Raw genomic sequence first — 18,042 nt, forward strand, 5'->3', positions numbered from 1 at the left:
TAATAGGGTTCTATAAATCGACTTTCGAATAATCGAACAATCGACTTTTTGTCGAAAAAAGTCGAAGTCGACTATTTTGTTCCAAAAAAGTCGATAACTCGACTATCGTCTGTGAAAAAAGTCGAAAAGTCGACTTTGTGAATAAAAGTCGAAAAAAGCCGAAAAGTCGAAAAGTCTGAAAGTCGAAAAGTCGAAAAAAGTCGATAAGTCGAAAAAAGTCGATAAGTCGAAAAAAGTCGAATAAAGTCGAAAAGTCGTAAAAAGTCGAAAAAAGTCGAAAAGTCGGAAAAAGTTGAAAAATCGAAAATTGTAGTCAAAAATTTTAAAAAAGTGGAAAAAAAGTCAAAAACTCTAAAATAGTCGGAAAAACTCGAAAAAAGTCAAAAAATAGTCGGAAAAAAGTAGAAGGAAGTCGAAAATAGTCAAAAAGTCGAAAAAATCGAAAAAAGTCGGAAAAAGTCGAAAAAAGTCGAAAAAAGTCGAAAAAAGTCGAAAAAGTCGAAAAAAGTCGAAAAGTCGAAAAAAGTCGAAAAGTCGAAAAAGTCAAAAAGTCGATAAAAGTCGAAAAAAGTAGGAAAAATTCGACTATTTATAAAATACTTATAGTCGAAAAGTCTAAAAGTCTACTTTTATTTAAATGAAAAAAGTCGAAAAATCGACTTTTAATTAAATGCAAAAAGTCGAAAAGTCGATTTTTAACTAAATGAAAAAGTCGAAAAGTTGACTTTTCGTTTCAACTATAGAACCCTAGTATATAACCTTGAAAACAATACAAAAAATATCGGATAAATTAATTAATCGCTAAATATAAAAAGTATTAATATATTGTCAACACTATTGATACAAATGCAAAAAAGAAAAAAGAGAAAGGGCAGAGAAAGAAATAAGGAGTTAACAGAGGCCTGAGTCAATTCAAAGTCTAGCCAAAGTAAGTCTAGCCGTCGTTAAAATTTCAAAGGCGTACGATTTTTGTCTCAAATATAAGTCCACTATCATCAGTGGACATTATGTTAAAACATTAACACCCAGCTATGCATAAAATATTATTACATTTATTTATCAAAATCTTTCACAAATTGTTATTATGAAATCCATCACAAAACAAATCGTTTGAAATCTTAGCTGACTACGGCACAATTTAAAGACGCCGTTTAATTTTTATTGCCTGCTAACGACGTCATTAATTTTTGTCAGCACAGGTCTCTGGTGGTTAATAAGAAGAAAAACGTCTGATTCAGTGTGTAACAAAAAATAATTTCTGGAATATTTTTCGCTGAAAAAATCAGCAGCATTTCAAATATTAATAATTGGCCAAATTAAGAACGTAACGCAAAATTAACTAAAAAGTTTAAATTTTCAAAGAATATGACAGCACCGCGTCGTTTACGTAAAGAACTAACAGATTTACAGCAATGTCAACTGAAATCCTTTCGCGAAATTGCCACTGATGACGACAATCTTTTGCGTTGGACGGGTCTAATTGTGCCCGATAACCCACCCTACAATAAGGGAGCATTTCGCATTGAAATCAACTTTCCGGCGGAGTATCCCTTCAAGCCACCAAAGATCAATTTCAAAACGAAAATCTATCATCCGAACATTGATGAAAAGGGTCAAGTTTGCTTGCCCATTATAAGTACGGAAAACTGGAAACCTGCCACACGTACGGATCAAGTTATAAACTCTCTTATAGCATTGATCAACGATCCGGAGCCAGAGCATCCATTGCGTGCCGAATTGGCGGAGGAGTTCCTAAAGGATCGCAAAAAGTTTATGAAAAATGCTGAGGATTTTACCCGCAAGAACAGTGAAAAAAGACCAGCTGATTAGTAAAGTAACACGAAACTATATAAATAAATAATAAAACAAAGACTTTTTGAACCAAATTGTCATTAAAAAATGTCCCTTTTTGCTAAGCATTATTATTATTATTGTGCACTATATTATTTGCGTATCTCATTTTATTTTCCAAAAAATATCCTCCAGCCGGACTGCCTTCTACGCGTACACACCAACTGCAGCTGTAATTGTAGCAGAAAATAGGAAACCATTTGGTAACAAAGAGAGTACTTCAGCATGTTGCAATGATGATTATGATTATGTCCTTCGTAAAATAAATACATTTATACCTATTTTTTATTATTTTTCTATTTCTTTTACATATTTTTGTTTTTATTTCTTCATTCGACTTAACTGCATATTGTTTAACGAAATTCATTCATATTTGAACAACTAATAATTGTATTTAAATATACACTACTGAAATTGAAAACAAAAAGTTTTAAATAAAATTGTGTATTTCATTTAATTGATTTATTTATTTTTCTGCATTCGCCTGCCGATAAACAAAATTTGCACAGTGTTTTTGAATTTTTGAAGGTTAGGTTTGTGTCATGGCTAAATAGTATGATTAACAAGAGGAGTGAAGAGGATTTTGTTTGTGAAAAAATGCTATAAACTATATAATATATACAAAATAGTTTATAAACAACTGTTTCCAAAAGTAAACATTTTGTTAGTCATGATTTCCACACGCAGTTGTCTTGAAAATTGATTTGTATTTAGAAAATGTAATATATTTGATGGTTAGGTTTGTAACTAGACTAACTAAAAATAAATATTTTTACGCCTTAAGACTTGGAAACCTATAATTATTGTTGCCTTGGAAATCAATTTTTATTTACAAGATATTAATTTTGAAGGTTAGGTTTGTGGCAAGACTTAATAAAGAGATAACACAGCAAACTAGACAGAATAAGAATCACTATAGACTAGTCTAGTCTATAGTGTAGACTAGACTATAGATTTGACTATAGATTAGACTATAGACTAGATTATAGACAACACTATAATAGATTATAGACTAGATTGTAGACTAGACTAAAGACTAGAGTTGACTCTAGACTATACTCTACAATAGACTTAACTATAGTTTAGACTATAGACTAGACTATAGACTTGACTATAGACTAGATTATATACTAGACTATAGACTAGATTATAGACTAGACTACAGATTGGACTATAGACTAGACTACAGACTTGGTTATAGACTAGATAATCGACTAGACTATAGACTAGATTATAGACTAGACTATAGACTAGGCAATAGACTAGAATATAGACTAGACTAAAGACTAGGCAGTAGACTAGACTAAAGACTAGACATGACTATAGTTAAGACTATAGAACAGACTATAGACTTGAATATAGACTAGACTATAGACAATATTATAGACTAAACTATAAACTAGATTATAGACTACTAGCTTATTACCCGCTACTTTGTTAGCGAGGGTTTTTATAGAATGAGAAATATGTTGGCTCTTCATTTAGCAAGGAAAAAATAATATGTTTTACAAAGATTACAAATTTTTAAATATTGGTAATTCCCTAATTTAAAGAAATGATGATTGTATATGTGTACTCAATTTTAAGTACTTAAAAGTCCACTTTTATAGATTCTCATTTACGCCGTGCTCTATATGCTTAATTTCATGTTTTTAGGTTGAATTTTATAGAAAACTCAAAAAGTACCAATCGAAGGACGAAAAAGTGCCAAAAAGTTCACTTTTATAGATTCTCATTAACTAAGGCCTCTGCATGCTTAATTTCATGTTTCTAGGTTTAATTTTATGGAAAACTCAAAAAGTATCAGTCGAAGTACGATAAAGTACCAAAAAGTCCCCTTTTATAGATTCTAATTTACTCCAGGCTCTACATGCTTAATTTTATGTTTCTAGGTTAAATTTTATAAAAAACTGAAAAAAGTACCAGTCGAAGAATGAAAAAGTACAAAAAAGTCTCCTTTTATAGATTCTTATTTACTCCGGGCTCTACATGCTTAATTTCATGTTTCTATGTTCAATTTTATAGAAAAATCAAAAAGTACCAATCGAAGAACAAAAAAGTACCAAAAAGGTCCTCTTTTATAGTTTCCAATTTACTCCGGGCTCTATATGCTTAATTTCATGTTTTTAGGTTCAATTTTATAGAAAAATCAAAAAGTACCAGTCGAAGAACGAAAAAGTACCAAAAAGTCCCCTTATATATTCTCATTAACTAAGGGCTCTGCATGCTTAATTTCATGTTTCTAGGTTTAATTTGATAGAAAACTCAAAAAGTACCAGTCGAAGGACGAAAAAGTACCAAAAAGTCCCCTATTATAGATTTTCATTCACTCTGGGCTCTACATGCTTAAATTCATGTTTCTAGGTTAAATTTTATAGAAAACTCAAAAAGTACCAGTCGAAAGACGAAAAAGTTCCAAAAAGTCCCCTTTTATAGATTCTCATTTACTCCGAGCTCTACATGCTTAATTTCATGTTTCTAGGTTAAATTTTATAGAAAACTCAAAAAGTACCAGTCGAAAGATGAAAAAGTACCAAAAAGTCCCCTTTTATAGATTCTCATTTACTAAGGGCTCTACATGCTTAATTTCATGTTTCTAGGTTAAATTTTATAGAAAACTCAAAAAGTACCAGTCGAAGGACGAAAAAGTACCAAAAAGTCCCCTTTTATAGATTCTCATTTACTAAGGGCTCTACATGCTTAATTTCATGTTTCTAGGTTAAATTTTATAGAAAACTCAAAAAGTACCAGTCGAAAGACGAAAAAGTACCAAATAGTCCCCCTTTATAGATTCTCATTTAATAAGGGCTCTACATGCTTAATTTTATGTTTCTAGGTTAAATTTTATAGAAAACACAAAAAGTACCAGTCGAAAGACGAAAAAGTACCAAAAAGTCCCCTTTTATAGATTCTCATTAACTAAGGCCTCCGCATGCTTAATTTCATGTTTCTAGGTTAAATTTTATAGAAAACTCAAAAAGTACCAGCCGAAAGACGAAAAAGTTCCAAAAAGTCCCCTTTTATAGATTCTCATTTACTCCGGGCTCTACATGCTTAATTTCATGTTTCTAGGTTAAATTTTATAGAAAACTCAAAAAGTATCAGTCGAAAGACGAAAAAGTACCAAAAAGTCCCCTTTTATAGATTCTCATTTACTAAGGGCTCTACATGCTTAATTTCATGTTTCTAGGTTAAATTTTATAGAAAACTCAAAAAGTACCAGTCGAAGGACGAAAAAGTACCAAAAAGTCCCCTTTTATAGATTCTCATTTACTAAGGGCTCTACATGCTTAATTTCATGTTTCTAGGTTAAATTTTATAGAAAACTCAAAAAGTACCAGTCGAAAGACGAAAAAGTACCAAAAAGTCCCCTTTTATAGATTCTCATTAACTAAGGCCTCCGCATGCTTAATTTCATGTTTCTAGGTTAAATTTTATAGAAAACTCAAAAAGTACCAGTCGAAGGACGAAAAAGTACCAAAAAGTCCCCTTTTATAGATTCTCATTTACTCCGGGCTCTACATGCTTAATTTCATGTTTCTAGGTTAAATTTTATAGAAAACTCAAAAAGTACCAGTCGAAGGACGAAAAAGTACCAAAAAGTCCCCTTTTATAGATTCTCATTTACTCCGGTCTCTACATGTTTAATTTCATGTTTCTAGGTTCAATATTATAGAAAATTCAAAAAGTACCTTTTGAAGAACGAAAAAGTACCAAAAAGTCCCATTTTATAGATTCTCATTTACTCCGAGCTCTACATGCTTAATTTCATGTTTCTACGTTTAATTTTAAAGAAAACTCAAAAAAGTACCTGTGTAGAACGAAAAAGTAGCGAAAAGTCCCTTTATTATTAATTTCATGTTTCTATTTCAATATCTTAGAAAACTCAAAAAGGACCAGTTGGAGAATGAAAAGTACCAAAAAATATCACTTGGTACCGGGGTTCCAAATAACACCCCATTAGGATATGTAGTGTTTTTAAATTTAAAAATTTTATCTAAATTCGATCATTTTGGTTGAATAAAATCAAATTTTCCATTTTTACCCCTTTTGGTACTTTTTTCCTCCCCATTAACGAAATAAAAATTCTATTCCAAAAAGTTGCAACATCGTAGTGGGAGCCCGTTATTATGTATTCATATGTATAAGTTAATAAACCAAAAACAATGTTTTATGAAAAAAGTACCAAAAATAGGTACAATTTTAACCCCTTAAACGTCCGAATATCCAAAAAGTACTAAATTCATATTTTTATTTTTTCGTTAAGTTATGAAGGAGTCAAAAATATTTTTTGAATGTGCACTGGTTTAAAAGATACATGGGGTGCGAAAAAAGTACCAAAATACAGTTTTTACCCGTTTATTCCCTAAAGGGGCCGAATTTTAAAAAAGTACCAGACACCTGTCCGTTTATTTTTTAAATGAACGGCGATAAGCTTTAAACTGTTTTTGTATCTTTTCTAGTTTAGGAGATATAAGGTTACCGAATTTACCCGTTTTTACCCTTTTTTACCCCCTAAACATTCGAATTTCCAAAAATCCCGTCTTAGTGGATCTATTTGGCGGGAGACCAACCTCCTGTCCAAATTTCAGCTCTTTAGCTTCAACCGTTTAGGCTGTGCGATGATGAATCAGTCAGTGAATCAGTCAGTCAGTCAGTCAGTCAGTCAGTAACGTTAGAATTTTATATATATAGATATACTAGATTGTAGATAAGACTAAAGACTATAGTTGAATCTAGACTATACTACACAATAGACTCGACTATAGACTAGACTAGACAGAATACTAGGCAATAGACTAGACTAGACTAAAGAATAGGCAATAGGCTAGACATGATAATAGCTTAGACTATAGACTAGCCTATAGACAAGATTATAAACTAGATTTTAGACTAGATTGTAGACAAGAGTAAAGACTAGAGTTGACTATAGACTATACTACACAATAGACTAGACTATAGACTTGACTATAGACTAGATTATAGACTAGACTGAATACTAGGCAATAGACTAGACTTGGCTATAGTCTAGACTATAGACTAGGCTTTTGACTAGACTATATACTAGACTATAGACTTCACTATAGTCTAGACTAGAGACTAGACTAGATTATAGACTAAAAGTACTATTATGGATATAATTTTCCATACCTGGTGCAGTAACATAGTGCATCCTGTATAGACGTCTACAAGCTATATCTTTGCAGTATAATATTGAATATTCTATGATCACCTCATTGACTGATCTATGATCTAGTAAACGAATTTGTCAATGAACTAGTTCATTGAAGATTTTATCCCTTTCTCAGAAAATATTGCAAAAGTGTTGCGATATGAAAATGTTAAATAATTACGTTAAAATGGAAAAAAAAAGTCATTTAAAAAAATTCATGTTTATTTTTCTTAAAGATTTATAATCCATACATTAAATTGGTTTAGATATTGAATACATACAATGTAATAAAAAATGTACTATTATTTCTTAGTAATTTATTTCTAATACTTCGCTTCACAATCAATCATCATTAAGGAGATTTTTAAAATATGAAAAAATTCCTCAATTTAATTGTGTAACAAATATTTAAAGTTTTTCAATAACAACATATTATTGAAAGCACACAATGTTTTATTAAAATCATTGCGATGCAATTGTAATATGTTTATAAAACATAAAATATCTTGATCTAAACTACTGGACAAGGCCACTTTTAGTTCTTCCAAACTATTGGTAAAATCACCACAGCTAGATGACAGTGAAATTTCAAAATCTGTCTCAAATGCAAATGACAAATGTTTATATGATAAAGTTGATAAATAGCGTAAAATGGAGACGGCGTAATGGGTTAAAAATGGCATATTTATGAATTTTATTTCATTGGGTTTTGCTTCCAATAGTGAGGAGATGAGTTTTTTGAAAAATTGTTCCTGTTGTAGGGCAAAATTGCCACTAGTGTTGGCAAAATCATTAAAATTGATTGCTACCACTGTTTCATCACAAATATAAGTTGCGCGCGGCTCTTGCAACCACAAACTATCACATGAAGTCTCACTATATAAATCATTTAGTTTTGAGCGCATTATCAATAAATGAACATTGGCAAAAAGACTGCTATTTAATACCCTTACACCCTGTCCCCGGTAGAGCGATAACTTAACTTGAGATTCTTCCATCTCCTCGAATTGTTCAAATTTATATTTTATTTCATTAGAATTCAAATGTTCTTTTAACATTTTCTCCAGCTCATTTAAATGTTTACGAAATTTAAAAATATGCTCTTCCTTTGAGGTTTCCTTAAACATTTCCCTTTCGGAGTGTGAGCCTTTATAGATTTGATTTTTATAACTTTTCTCAATATACTTTTGATATTTATAAAGAATTTTCAATTCATCGGGAAGTTTTTGTATATTATAACGTTGATAGAACTCATTGCAAGTGGCTGTTCTTAGATTTTGTAAACGTTTGACAATCATTTTATGTGGTCGTATCTCATAACTGTAAATGTTCTGCTCTATGGCATTAATCTGATGATTCATAAATATGCGACAGCATATTTCATGTTGTCTTAGAAAATCCAGTGGTAGAGCAGATTTAGAAAACAATGGCCATAGTAAGGCATTTTGAGGTGTCAATTTCAATTTCATTTTCTCTATAATTTCAGGCAAATGTTTTGCTTCCTTCTTATAATTTAAACAAATAACATAGACCTCGGAATTGCCACGCTTAGAGGTACAAGGCTTAAATACATGTACTTTTTCAAAGGCACAATTCAATAAGAATAGTTTACTAACCGATGATGCTTCGTACAGGGTAAACATTTTAATGACGAACGAACCACCCTCAGCCAGTATCGTTAAGGCGGTAATTATTTCGGCATAATGTAATAGAGCTACTTTTTCCTCTTGACAATCTGGAGACTCTATACAATCGACAGAACCATCAGCCGTTATAAGGTGGACATCACCTAAACGTTTTGCACATTCTTGCTGCATATGCTGCAAGTTATCCGTATCGATTATGTTGCCAGTGAAATCCTTGTGAAATAGCCAATTATCGAGTGTATATAGAAGAAAACGATCATCCATAATCATGCGATTGAGAGGATTACCTTCATAGTAAGGATTTAAGGTGGTCGCTAACCATTTCCATTGCACCTGTGAGAAATTAATAAAAAAATATAAACAAATAGGAAAGAGTAGACCACACTAGACTGTATCTTAGTTAGACTAGGCTTTATACTATAGTCCAGACTATAGACTAGATTATAGAATATACTATAGACTAGACTAAAGACTAGACTATAGACTATAATGTAGACTAGGCTATACTAAGACTAGACTAGACTATAGACTAGATTATGGACTAGACTATAGACTAGACGAGACTATAGACTAGACGAGACTATAGACTAGACTAGACTATAGACTAGACTATAGACTAGACTATAGAATAGACTATAGACTAGATTATAGACTAGACTATAGACTAGACTATAGACTAGACTAGACTATAGACTAGATTATAGACTAGACTATAGACTAGACTATAGACTAGACTATAGACTAGACTATAGACTAGACTATAGACTAGACTATAGACTAGACTATAGACTAGACTATAGACTAGACTATAGACTAGACTATAGACTAGACTATAGACTAGACTACAGACTAGACTATAGACTAGACTATAGACTAGACTATAGACTAGACTATAGACTAGACTATAGACTAGACTATAGACTAGACTATAGACTAGACTATAGACTAGACTATAGACTAGACTATAGACTAGACTATAGACTAGACTATAGTATAGACTAGACTATAGACTAGACTAGTCTAGAGTATGGACCCGACTATAGACTTGACTATAGTCTACAGAGTTTAGAAGAGACTATAGATCAGACTTTAGTCTAGTAGTCGGAAGATAAATTACGAAATTTGTTAAAATTTCTAATCTGTAAATAATGGATGATCCAATATAAAGATAAAATCCCACACAACTTACCTCATTCTTATCGTAATTCGTATACAAATAATGATTCAAGGCTGTTATAAACGCTCCGGGAGCTTCACACAAATGCAACGAATTTACCTGTGGCCCCTTAACCAATTCCGGAAATCTTCCCAAACATTCATACATTTTACACCAGGCAATTGTTACAAATTCAGCATTTGTTTCCGTTTTTAAACGCCAAGGTATCTCGCCAGCAGGATCCTGACGTCGTGTATGCAATGACCAATCCTCAATAACATAATCATTCAGTTTGCTCTTCACTAGATTCAATTTGATTTTTAACTCTTGTAAAGATTCCAATTGATAATATTCCTTGAAGAGCTCTTGGGCTGATGGTAGACACCAGTCGTTTGCTGTTGCATATTTCTGATATAGAAAACATTTTTCAAACATCTCTTGTATTTGGGTGTTGTGGTGGTCATGCTGCTGCTGCATTTGGCTGTGATCAACATGAAATGCATAATTATTGTTGTTGTTCCTGTTGCTATAGGGTTTTGTATTGTTTTTTGCACCAATTGATTTGCCGGTTGCAGAGTTATTACCACCAAAGCTTTTCGTGGGAGAAGTGTGCGGACCACAGCCATTTCTTAAGCCTTGCGGCGGTGCTAAACGTGTATCTGGCGATAAATTCATATTGTTTCCTATAATTCTATTTATCTATATTGGAATTTCAATTTCAAACAAACATTTCCGTAAATTCCCGGAGTAAAAAAAATATTGTAAATGCACTGCGCAAAATAATGGGAAGTGTGTTGCCATATTTATTGATTCGTTTATGTACAACAGTTAGTGCTGCCAGAAAGATTTTTGTTAAAAATCCTACGCTAAACAGTAGGGTTCTATAAATCGACTTTCGAATAATCGAACAATCGACTTTTTGTCGAAAAAAGTCGAAAAGTCGAAGTCGACTATTTTGTTCCAAAAAAGTCGATAACTCGACTATCGTCTATGAAAAAAGTCGAAAAGTCGACTTTGTAAATAAAAGTCGAAAAAAGTCGAAAAGTCGGAAAGTCGAAAAAAGTCGAAAAGTCGAAAAAAGTCGATAAGTCGAAGAAAGTCGAAAAGTCGAAAAAAGTCGGAAAAAGTCGAAAAGTCGGAAAAAGTCGAAAAAAAGTCGAAAAGTCGAAAATAGTCGAAAATTTTAAAAAAGTGGAAAAGAGGTCAAAACTCTAAAATGGTCGGAAAAACTCGAAAAAAGTAAAAAATAGTCGAAAAAAGTCGAAAAAAAGTCGAAATAAGTCGAAAATAGTCAAAAAGTCGTAAAAAATCGAAAAGTCGAAAAGTCGGAAAAAGTCGAAAAGTTGAAAAAAGTCGGAAAAAGTCGAAAAAGGTCGAAAGTCGAAAAAAGTCGAAAAGTCGAAAAAAGTCGAAAAGTCGAAAAAAATACTAAAAGTCGAAAAGTCTAAAAGTCGACTTTTAAATAAATGAAAAAGGTCGAAAAGTCGAAAAATCGACTTTTCATAAAATGGAAAAAGTCGAAAGGTCGAAAAGTCGACTTTTAACTAAATGCAAAAAGTCGAAAAGTCGAAAAGTCGACTTTTCGTTTCAACTATAGAACCCTACTAAACAGTGGGCAATTTTTTAAAAACGGAAAAATAAATCTGTAATTTATATGATTTGAAACACATATAAATGAAGCACGTACTTATTTAGTTAAATCTGTCCAAGATCTATATATGTATACTTTTATTAAATTATTTAAAAAAAGTAGTTACTACTTACATAATGATCAATTTTAAATTAATTTATATTAAAAAATATATTTTGAGACTTAAATAAACGTTAAACTAAACTAAATTAAATAAATTATATTGAATCACTTATTGTGATTTATTTGCATGATTTTTAAATTTCTGGTGGTATATTTCCCGAATATTTTAACAGTTTTGTTTCTTCCCATTCTTTTGGATGTATCTTCTTGCGATGAGCGTGCATATTGCCATTGGAATTAAAGGTTTTCGGACACCAGGGGCAAGTGTATAAAGTAGTGCCAGTATGTGTGGCCATATGTTCCTATAAGGAGAATTATTGAGAGTTCAATTATAGACTAGATTATAGAATAAACTACAGTCTGCATAATAGACTAGACTTTAGACAAGACTTTCGAATAAACAATATAATAGACTAGACAATCTTCTGTAATTTATTTTGACCTTACCTTCAAAGCTTCAGATCTTTTGAAAGCTTTTTCACAAATACTGCACTTGTGATCGTAGCCCTTTTCGTGCATAGTATTTATATGCTTTTTAAGTGCCTTTAGGGTGGGTGATATTTTTGGACAAATAGGGCAGTGATGTTCCTGTTTCCCCCCTATTGGATGTTGGGATTCTTTGTGCAGCTTTAGACCACGTTCACTAGTTAGACGTAAGCCACATACGTCACAATTTATAACGGGAGCGGGTATGCCTTCATGCTTATTCATGTGTATTTTAAATTCAGCACTGGAGTTAATAGCTTTGCCGCATATATAGCAAATTTTAACGAAACGTTTAAGATGTACCGCTTGTCGATGTTGATTCAATAGATAAGGACTGCCATAACTAAAATGTAATGAAAAAATGGTTAAGAAAAATTTGAGAATTTCTTAAGAAGGAGTACTTTTTGCCACAATCACTGCAGGGAAATTTCTTTTCCTCTTCCGGCAAATGAGTTAATTTATGTATCCTAAGGACATAAGCTTCCGTAAAAGATTTACCGCATACATCACAGCAATGTTGCTTAACCACCTCACTGGCTCGGTGCACACGCAACATGTGACTGTCAAAACTGATGCGATCAGACATGGCTTTGCCGCATTCATTGCACTTAAAATGATCGGGATTTAAGTGACAATGAAGATGATCGACCAAACGGGTACGATCGAAAAACTTTCGTTTACAGCAAACAACATAGCCTCGTTGTTTGTGATTTTCGGTAAAATGTTTCTGCATGGCGGGAAAGTCTTCAAACGGTACCTGGCAAAGATCACAGAACATTTGCTTAAAATGTTCGGCTATAAATTGATCATTTTCTTTGCGATTTGTGCGGTGTTTACTGTAAGCTTTGCGCCTTTTACTTTCCACAGTTTCCGCAGAATCCTTTTCCGGCTGATAATTGGCATCGCCGGCATCGTTGTCATTATCACTAAGGCTATCTGAATCATGATTATCATTTGTATCTAGAGGTTCTTCTTTCACTTGTGATTCTTCTGCTGGGGTTTCTTCTGATGTTTTTGTCTCTGCAGTAGCTTTGGCTTTAGTAGTTTTCTTTTTATTCTTGGACTTGTTGTTAACTTTCGATTTTTTAGATTTCTCTAGAGGATCTTTATTTGTTATTTGATTTTCTAATCTTAAACGTTTACAAGCCTGTTTTAAGGGCATATCATCCAAGTCCAGCTCATCTAAGGGCTGTGTTATTGCAGTTTCTTTGTTATCCTCCAAATCGGGGCGCTGGTGGTGGTGGATCTATAAGTATTTCTGGTTCCGCCAGATCCTGTGGCTGAGGTTGGTCTATCAGTATCTCTGGTTCTAGGAAACAAAATGCAATATTATCTTTATCCGCCTCTTCAGTGGTAGTTTTTATTTTTGTTTTTTGTATTGTTAATTCCTCTTTGCATTCCACCGTTGTTAATACACCAACATCCTCCACTTTAATTTTTCCAAAATTCATATGAGCCTCTTCCACACGCATATAGAATTTGTGAAAATCGTTTACCTCTTGCCAGCAGGACAAACATATCCAGGAATTTGTTTGTATATTGTTCTAAAAGGAATTTTTCATTATTATTGTGAAGACAGACTGGCAGTAGTTATACCTCCTTCGACTTACTTACCATTGGCCAAAAATGTTTCTCTATCACTTTTCCCATATCCAGCTCTTGCCATTGTGATGAGTTTGCCTTTATGGAGTCCAAAATATCTTTATTTATTTCTAAACACAATAAACAGGATTCCATTATTTTATTAAGAAATTTATTAAAAATAACATTTTCCAAAAATTTGTAAACAAGAAAAAAATATGTATACGAATAATCGGTAATCGGATTTGTTTAGTTAGAATCAGTATTAGGAGTTGCCAGAACATTTTTGTAATAAAAATTAGTTTTTGGCGATTTTTTATGAAAATTTATATTCACCGAGGAAAAATTCAGGTGATTATACCCTTTATACATTTAAGACCCAATAAATTGTATATAATCTGAGTCTTTATAGGTTAGCGGAGTCGATTTATCTATGTTTGTTTGTATGTCCGTATAAGTTTTCAGAAGAATGGAGATGTTATTCGTCTAGAGATTAACATGTGAAAGCTTTGCGGATCGGTCATAACTCCCATATAAAATCCACTTCCGAAAATCTCTTAATCGTAAATGACTCATGAATTAACAATGGAATCGGGATAAAATTCTACACGAATATGTTTTGTATATTTACAAATCATTCTGCTATACTTTTCGGATCGATCCATTATTACGTCATTTATAAAATTCATCCTAATTTTTCATAAATTATTATAATATCCGGTTTTTTTTGTAATTTTGTTTTTATTAATTTAATATCGGTAATTTTCCCGAATATTTTTGAAGTTTTGCTTCTTCCCATTCTTTGCGATGTACTCTTTTGCGATGGGCATGCATATTGCCATTCGAATAAAAAGTCTTGGGACACCAAGTACACGTATATAAGGGTGTTCCGGTATGTGAAGCCATATGTTCCTGAAAAAGAAAACTCTTTAAACATCTGTATTTGTCCCATCTATTTATTGTATTACCCGTAATGCTTCTGCCCTCTTGAAAGCCTTTTCACAAATGTTGCATTTGTGATCGTAACCTTTTTTATGCATCGTACTAACATGTTTCAGTAAAGCCTTCCTTGTTGGTGATATTTTGTGACACACCGGACAGGGATGATCTTGTTTGCCGCCCACTGGATGTTGATTGTCTTTGTGACGTTTTAAACCTCTTTCGCTGGTCAATAGCAAACCACAGATATCACAACTTATAGACGGTGGCGGTATGCCCTCGTGTTTGTCCATATGTATTTGTATTCGGCACTTGTAACTATAGATTTACCACAAATATAACATATTTTCACGAATTTTTTTAAATGTACCGCCTCGGTGTGTATATTTAAGTGGTTAGCAGAGGGATATCTAAATAAATGATCAATACTTTATACAAATATTACATAATTGTAAAAATGTACGCTAAAGCTTACAATTTTCCACATTGTTTACAGGGAAACTTCTTTTCCTCTTCAGGCAAATGTTGCAATTTATGGTAGCGCAATAATGAGGCTTTCATAATGACTTTCCACAGAATCTCACAGCAATGTGTCAAATTAACACCTTTCGGCCGGTGTAGACGCAGCATATGCTTTTGAAAATTATCTGAATTTGATAGAACTTTACCACAGTGCTTACATTTAAAATGATCTGGATTGAAGTGAACTTGTAAATGGTCAACTAAACGATAGCGTTGAAAGAATTTTTATCGCAACACACCAGATAACCTTTTCGATTATGTTCCGTTTCAAAGTGTTTCTGCATGATGAGAAAGCTTTCAAATGGTATGCCGCAAAGATCACAAAACATTTTTTTAAAGTGTTCCGCTATAAACTTGATCATTTTCTTATTTCTACCTTTAATTTCTGACGAATTTTTATGTGGTTCACAGTCGTTATTTTCTATTTCGGAATTTTTGTCTGGTTCAGAATCGGTATCTTCATCATCATTATCATTAATACCATCAGAATCATCACCATTAAAAGCATCTTTTTCCGGCTCTCTTTTAATTTTTGTTTCTTTTACATTCTGGTCTTTGGATTTTTTGACTTTGTTGTAGCAGCATTTTTTAATTTTTTCTATTTCTGGTATTTGTGGCATTTGATTTTACTAAAGGATCCTCATGTACTACATGTTCACTTATACATCACTATTTTCTATTTGATCTAAAGCTTTATTATCTGTAAAGATGGTATTCTGATCTATGATCATTTCCAGACCGTCATACGAAAGTCTCCACTTTCATTATTTGATACTTCAACTTTTGGCTCCCATTGATTTCCTTCAATTTTAATACTGCCAAAATTTGCATGAGCCTCTTCTATGCGTGTGTAGAATAAGTTAAAAGACTCCAGTTGCTTCCAACAGGATGAACACATCCAGGAGCAGGCACTTAATTTCTAGAGATAAACGTACATATTTTCCATTTTAAGTTTTTTTAACTTGTTGTGGGAACTTTTTTCTTACCATTGGCCAAAAGTGTTTCTGCAGGACTTTTGTTACATTGAGCTCTTGCCATTGTGTGGAATTTGTTTCTATGAAATCCTCTAAATCTTTATTTAATTCCAAGCACAACAAACAGGAAATCCATTGTATTGTTTACATTTAGAAAAAAGTAAACAAAAAATTGTATCTGAATTTTGTTAATGTTGTGAAAGTGTCCGAGTATTTGGTAGTCGAATTAATAAACAAGGTGAAGTTAAGAAAAAAGTGGAATAATTGATATTAGTTAAGGCCCCAAATAGAACTACACAAGCGGCTTGACAAACATACCAATATTTTACGTTTGTGCAAGCCTGTTGTGTACTGTATAAGGGTGTTTCGTGTTTGTACAAATGCTTGCTGTTTGTTTGTACAAAAATTAAAAAAATTTGATTTTTACACAAACATATTGAATTTTGTCAAACCATTTGTATAGTTTATATTCAATAATAAAAATTTAGAAAAAATTACATTTCTAAGAAAAATTGACATCTGTATCTTTGAAAGTCCACAAAAACGTGAAAAAATTGGTGTTTGTACGAGCAATGTTTGTGTAATGTGTGTGCGAATGAAAAAAGTATGTTTGATAAGCCGCTTGTGTAGTCTATTTGGGCCTTTAGTCAGTTAGTTATGACAAATGGATATTCGCTTAGTACGACAAGAGACATAATAGACCAAGTATTTTCAATAGATCACGAAATTCCAAATCAGAGATACAAGCCGAGACGGCTCAAATTGGCGGCGGCTGGCCGCCGGTAATATTTTGCAAGCCGCGTCGCCGCCGATTTCTTTCGGCTCAAAAGCTAAGCCGGCTTAAACGTAGCCGCTGATAAATATTGGAATCGCACATGTATTTCAGAAAATAATTTCACCAATTTGAATAGAGTTGCCAGTATTTTAAATTCTTATGGCAAATTGAAAAATGTTGCCACACAATATTGTGCTAATATTAAAAGAGTGAAAACTACTATAACTGTCCATTTTCTTCAGAAAAAACTATTAGAGATAGGTTTCTATATAACGGACTATTATACAGAGATTTTTCAATATAATAAACGCTTATAAGCTCAATTTCTGAAGAAAAACTTAAATTGAGCTGACAATTTAGCCGCCACCGATATTTTCTATAATAAGCCGCCGCCGCCGACCTAAAATGGTTGCGCCGCCGATCATTTTGCATCGGCTTGTATCTCTGTTCCAAATAGTAAAAGTTTCCAAACCACTGTACATAAGTTTTATAAAATACTCGATAACCAAATGTTAGGGCATAATGTAGATATTCAGATAAAAGTGTTTGCAAAGTAAATTAAATTGTTGTAGATGTTGTTGTACAACAAGAGATGTCGCTACTTTATTAATTTACTTTGAGTGTTTGTTTACATATCTTTAATGGATTCCTGTTTATTGTGTTGAGACTTAAATAAAAACTTGGAGGATTCCATAGAAACAAACTCCATACATTGACAAGTGCTCAATATAGGACAAAAGTCCTAGAAAAACACTTTTGGCCAATTGTAAGTTGATAGTAGGAGATTAAAACCCGCTTAAAAAAATTAAAACAAAATCTATCTACAGAAAACCATGTACCGCTGCTCTTGAATACAGAATCTCATGTAGAAATGGCTGGGAAATAGGTTGCATAGGTTGCGTAAGATTCTCTTACGTTTCTTTCCTTAGCGAATCAACCTGCTTTCGATTCTCTGGACTATTCATGTTCTTTTTGTTTCTCTATCATTGCTACATTACCTTCAACAAAAGGAAATCACAATGGAACTTATGGTCTCTGAGTGGAGTTTTTCCTCTTAACCTAAATTCATGAAATTCTTTCGAATATAAATTTTAAAATCTCGTAATGTAAATACACTTTATTTCTACAATAATTTAGTTTATAACAGCTTTTCTATGGACTAATAACTTTTGCCAATGCTGTTGGT

General features: G+C 32.5%; 4 protein-coding genes across 4 annotated transcripts; 1 reads left to right on the forward strand and 3 right to left on the reverse strand.

Moving 5' to 3' along the window:
• The first annotated feature begins 1,161 nt into the window (after positions 1-1,161).
• On the forward strand, positions 1,162-2,308 carry LOC119612358 (ubiquitin-conjugating enzyme E2 L3). The gene has a single exon (XM_037968165.1). The coding sequence runs from the start codon at positions 1,366-1,368 to the stop codon at positions 1,828-1,830; it is 465 nt and encodes a 154-aa protein (XP_037824093.1). The 5' UTR covers positions 1,162-1,365; the 3' UTR covers positions 1,831-2,308.
• Positions 2,309-7,227: 4,919 nt separating this feature from the next.
• On the reverse strand, positions 7,228-10,620 carry LOC119612357 (cap-specific mRNA (nucleoside-2'-O-)-methyltransferase 2-like). The gene is made up of 2 exons (XM_037968164.1): positions 9,860-10,620; positions 7,228-9,003 (listed from the first exon to the last, which is right to left on the reverse strand). Exons 1-2 carry the CDS (start codon positions 10,499-10,501, stop codon positions 7,414-7,416), a joined length of 2,232 nt encoding a protein of 743 aa, XP_037824092.1. The 5' UTR covers positions 10,502-10,620; the 3' UTR covers positions 7,228-7,413.
• Positions 10,621-11,516: 896 nt separating this feature from the next.
• On the reverse strand, positions 11,517-13,882 carry LOC119612359 (transcription factor grauzone-like). The gene is given in 5 exon segments (XM_037968167.1): positions 11,517-11,881; positions 12,027-12,408; positions 12,467-13,291; positions 13,293-13,609; positions 13,680-13,882. Coding segments are annotated over 5 exon segments (1,815 nt in total). The 5' UTR covers positions 13,803-13,882; the 3' UTR covers positions 11,517-11,713.
• Positions 13,883-14,368: 486 nt separating this feature from the next.
• LOC119612360 (transcription factor grauzone-like) lies at positions 14,369-16,205 on the reverse strand. Its single transcript, XM_037968168.1, has 6 exons — positions 16,094-16,205; positions 15,855-16,026; positions 15,484-15,660; positions 15,061-15,331; positions 14,615-14,906; positions 14,369-14,558 (listed from the first exon to the last, which is right to left on the reverse strand). The coding sequence occupies exons 1-6, from the start codon at positions 16,094-16,096 to the stop codon at positions 14,391-14,393; spliced, it is 1,083 nt and encodes a 360-aa protein (XP_037824096.1). The 5' UTR covers positions 16,097-16,205; the 3' UTR covers positions 14,369-14,390.
• Between the last annotated feature and the right edge of the window lie 1,837 nt (positions 16,206-18,042).

The sequence above is a fragment of the Lucilia sericata genome, unplaced genomic scaffold (assembly GCF_015586225.1).
Source record: "Lucilia sericata isolate MDLA Ls3-8-SP2 unplaced genomic scaffold, ASM1558622v1 Contig001661F_arrow, whole genome shotgun sequence".
In the NCBI taxonomy this organism is placed as follows: domain Eukaryota; kingdom Metazoa; phylum Arthropoda; class Insecta; order Diptera; family Calliphoridae; genus Lucilia; species Lucilia sericata.